Below are 3,822 nucleotides of genomic sequence, written 5' to 3'. Positions count from 1 at the left end.
GCAAATTTCGAACCAATACAAGTTCGTGGTCCTCTAAGAAATGGCAAATAAGCGTAGGAACTAGTATTCTTTGCTGAGTTATCCCATCTATCTGGATCAAACTTTAAGGGTTCTTGAAAATAACTAGGAAACCTAAAAATAGTTTGAATATAAACAGTTTCAAATTTTCAAACTTGCTATTACATTAACTTGAAGCACTGTAATATTTTCACCGAGATATCAATTTATTCGTATGCGTTAAGGCTACTTCTATCTTTACGCTTATTTTTTAATCTCATTATTATTGCACAATATAGAAAATTCGAACATTTATGAACGTATAAGTTAGGAGCGTAGCTGCAACATCGACATTACTTTCCAAAACAATTTATAATACTAGTTATAGTATCCACGTTAAAGTTACCGTACCTATAAGGTGGTATAATTGTAATTATAGATCCTTTGGGAATGAAATATTCTCCTATCTTATCGTCAGCTATCGCTTGTCGAAAAATCAATGGCACTGGCGGATATAGTCTACAGATCAAGTAGCAAGCCAAAGGAATGTCAGACTAGTATAAGTAATAATTATAATCATGTATAGAATTTATTTCATAGTTATACTTCTTGCTTTAGTATGAGTATTTTAGAAAATATATTCAAAATTTCATAAATAATTGATTCTTTACCTAAGTGACTCTTTGATAACATTATCAAGATATGGTAGTTTATCAAAAGTATCCCATGTGATGTTATCGCCTGTCTGTACAACCTTGAAAATTTCCTGTCGCGCTTTAACTTGAACTGCAGGGTTATTAGCTAATGCATACAACGTCCAAGCCAACGCTCCACTTGTAGTCTTGATAGAATGTATTTATCACCGATCAGATAGATATTAACCCTTTAACTCGCGCAGCCGCTATCGCAGATGCTCTTAGACCTATTGTTTCCGTATGAAAACAATTCAGTTTAAACCATTAGCATTTAAGGCTAAATAAATACAGGCCAAATATTGAACAGTTTAGCTGGATGAATGTTGCTCCTTAGTTAAGCAAGATGGAAAAAACGATAATAAAAACGCATGTATTCGAATACGACAGAGCGTTTAGCGCTTTTAAAAATGCAAGTAATGAAATGGAAATAGAAGCACTATTACATCAAGCCTTAATCAACGGTTTAAAAGAGAAAGGATTAGTAAATTGTGATCAGGACGATCCTATTCGTATAGCTGACATTTGTTGTGGAGCTGGGGATAGAATTGTAAAATATCTACGAAATATCCAATTTCAATCCGGTATCGATTTAATCGCTGTCGATAATAACCCTGATTATACTGGATTGGCTGACAACGACAGTATTGATCATAAACAGGATTGCGAAAAACTGAATTCTACCAATGGAATAGCTGGAGATAATTTGTACAAGGCCAAACAAGCTAAAATAATTCCGTTAAATAACTATCGTGTCTTGCATGCGGATGTTATGAAATGTGATATTACGAGATTACTTCTTGGCTCACAAACTGGAGATCGTTGTATAAAAGACTTTAAGTTAGTATATCTATTGCAGTGTGGTTATTATTTTATATCATCGCATCATGATCAGGCTCGCTTTAAAGAACTTCTAGATAAAATCTGTTCTGATTTACTATCAAGCGATGGTATCGCAGTTTTATCACACAGTTGCCTTAAACCGAATACGCATGTTTCGTTATTCAACTATGCTACAGGTAAAACTAAATCATTAATTCCGACGCCTAAAGAATGCCTTGATTTATCGGTCCATACTTCTGTAACGAATTTATGCGACAACTTAGGCCTGTCTTGCTTTGATATACCGTACACTGCATACTTGCAGCTTAGTCCACAAGTTCATGAATATAAGGAAATCTTTAAAGATCCAAAACGATATTGTGAATTGGACAATAAACCAGATGCCTTGGCGGACTTTTACACTTTTCTATTCATCTATGATCGATCCCTAGATGATCTATATTGCGACAAATCTTCTCGTGGATTATCAGCTATGATTGATAATACGTTTGATATCATCGACAGCAATAACAGAATACCCATTCCTGGTGTATTGCAAGTCATACTTAATCGAGCAGCAAGTGTCGACGATAAGATACATGTAGATGAATTAGTTCAAAAATTGGCAAGTCAATGACAAGAACAAACTTACTTTAGATCTGAAGTTTTCACTACTCAAGACTACTTTACTCCTTAGCTTAAAGCCAAATAGGTTGGCTCATACACTAAGTTAGATAATTATTTGGTACAGTATCTATAACTACTCATAACACTGTTATCCAAATTAAACATTTTTTAAAACATTGAGTAACAGTGTAAAAAGTAGTACCAGATTGGAGATTGCAACCTTTACAATGTTTGATACTCAGGTATCTGCAATGACTGATTAATGAGTGCTAATTAACAATTTTATGTGCCTGTTTACGCTGAATTGAAGCAATAGATTCTCAAGCTATTTTTCAATTTGTCAGTTAAAACTGGCAGTGAAATGATACAGTATGTACGTTACTGGACGAGATACAGTACAGAATGTATTGCGAGTAGATTTTAGACTTTAATACTCACTGAATCTGATATTTATCGCACTATGTAATAGAAAATGGAGGATAGTAGCTTAATTTATAGGATGCATATTGCGGTACTTTGCTATTACAAATCTTATTAAACGTAAAATAGCCTAGTTCACAAGGCGTTATTTATCAATTGTACCCTAAAATGAATAAATTTCCAAGAGTCTAGTAAAAAATATATTTTTGAAACAGGCAATATCTTTTCTATCTCTACTGTATTCTTTAATGTGTATTTTTAGATGAAGAAAATTAAACTAATCACCAGTGACAGAAATTAGCAGCGATCACCAATTAGAATATTCAACCTTATGTTAGAAAATGAACATCTTGATGTGAATGCCGGTCATAAATTATATTCTCTATATAGACGCGTATATATGAACGTATATACCGCAAATTTCATCGCCTAAATATTTCAATTCAAATTTTAAGAAACGTGCTAAATAGCACTCAATTAAAATTACATTTAAAATGAAATATTATTCGATAATTATCATAGCAACACCGGTGAAACGATAAGTTTCAAAGCAGGATCTGGTCTCATTGTAAATTGATATTTTCTTTCAACCGCTTGATTTGGATAAGGTTTAAATAAGAAATTATTGAATAGTAGAGACAGCAAGCATTTCATTTCGGTTGTAGCAAATTTCGAACCAATACAAGTTCGTGGTCCTCTAAGAAATGGCAAATAAGCGTAGGGACTAGTATTCTTTGCTGAGTTATCCCATCTATCTGGATCAAACTTTAAGGGTTTTTATACCAGCACTTTACAGGGCGGTATAATAATCGTAGTAGTCCTCCTTAATTAGACTTTAATGATATATAAAAGGTACCAGAACATAGTAATACAAACGGTATACGACACGCAAAGTAGAAGGGGCTCGGGCCTACTACGTAGTATGTAGTATATGATTCGTTCGGTGCTGTGGCGAGACCGACTCCACCAAAGTTACAGTTCAACATCTTGTAACTAATAAATGGGTATGAATTAATTGAATGAAATAGCATCAAATTGGTAAGAATTCGAAAGTGATTCATTTTTTTGTTTATATATTTATTATGGAATGTATTAGCCACTAAGTTAAAGGAAATTTTATTTTCAGTTAACACGAATTTTTGGGTAACTCACGAAAATGCTTCATTTCATTCCCTTTGGAGAGAGAAGTTACGAAAGGCAAGGGTGCATAACTTGCACCCTAAGCGGCATGCTTCATACTACTTGCTCACAATACTAAAGTTAT

At 33.5% G+C, this 3,822-nt stretch overlaps 3 protein-coding genes across 3 annotated transcripts; 1 reads left to right on the top strand and 2 right to left on the bottom strand.

The window, feature by feature from the left end:
• Positions 1-11: 11 nt before the first annotated feature.
• Positions 12-838, bottom strand: TRIADDRAFT_9539 (uncharacterized protein; the record flags this gene model as incomplete). Its single annotated transcript, XM_002118749.1, has 3 exons — positions 12-132; positions 409-516; positions 669-838. Coding segments are annotated over 3 exons (399 nt in total), but the record flags the coding sequence as incomplete, so codon positions are not given.
• A 197-nt stretch (positions 839-1,035) lies between these two features.
• On the top strand, positions 1,036-2,148 carry TRIADDRAFT_62794 (uncharacterized protein; the record flags this gene model as incomplete). Its single annotated transcript, XM_002118750.1, has 1 exon — positions 1,036-2,148. One exon carries the CDS (start codon positions 1,036-1,038, stop codon positions 2,146-2,148), a length of 1,113 nt encoding a protein of 370 aa, XP_002118786.1.
• A 971-nt stretch (positions 2,149-3,119) lies between these two features.
• TRIADDRAFT_9704 (uncharacterized protein) lies at positions 3,120-3,332 on the bottom strand (the record flags this gene model as incomplete). Its single annotated transcript, XM_002118748.1, has 1 exon — positions 3,120-3,332. A coding segment is annotated over one exon (213 nt), but the record flags the coding sequence as incomplete, so codon positions are not given.
• Positions 3,333-3,822: the final 490 nt, after the last annotated feature.

This window comes from Trichoplax adhaerens, genomic scaffold, assembly GCF_000150275.1.
Source record: "Trichoplax adhaerens TRIADscaffold_886 genomic scaffold, whole genome shotgun sequence".
In the NCBI taxonomy this organism is placed as follows: Eukaryota; Metazoa; Placozoa; class Uniplacotomia; order Trichoplacea; family Trichoplacidae; genus Trichoplax; species Trichoplax adhaerens.
The sequence above is the reverse complement of the archived record's forward strand: the minus strand, read 5'-3'. Positions and strand labels throughout refer to the sequence as shown.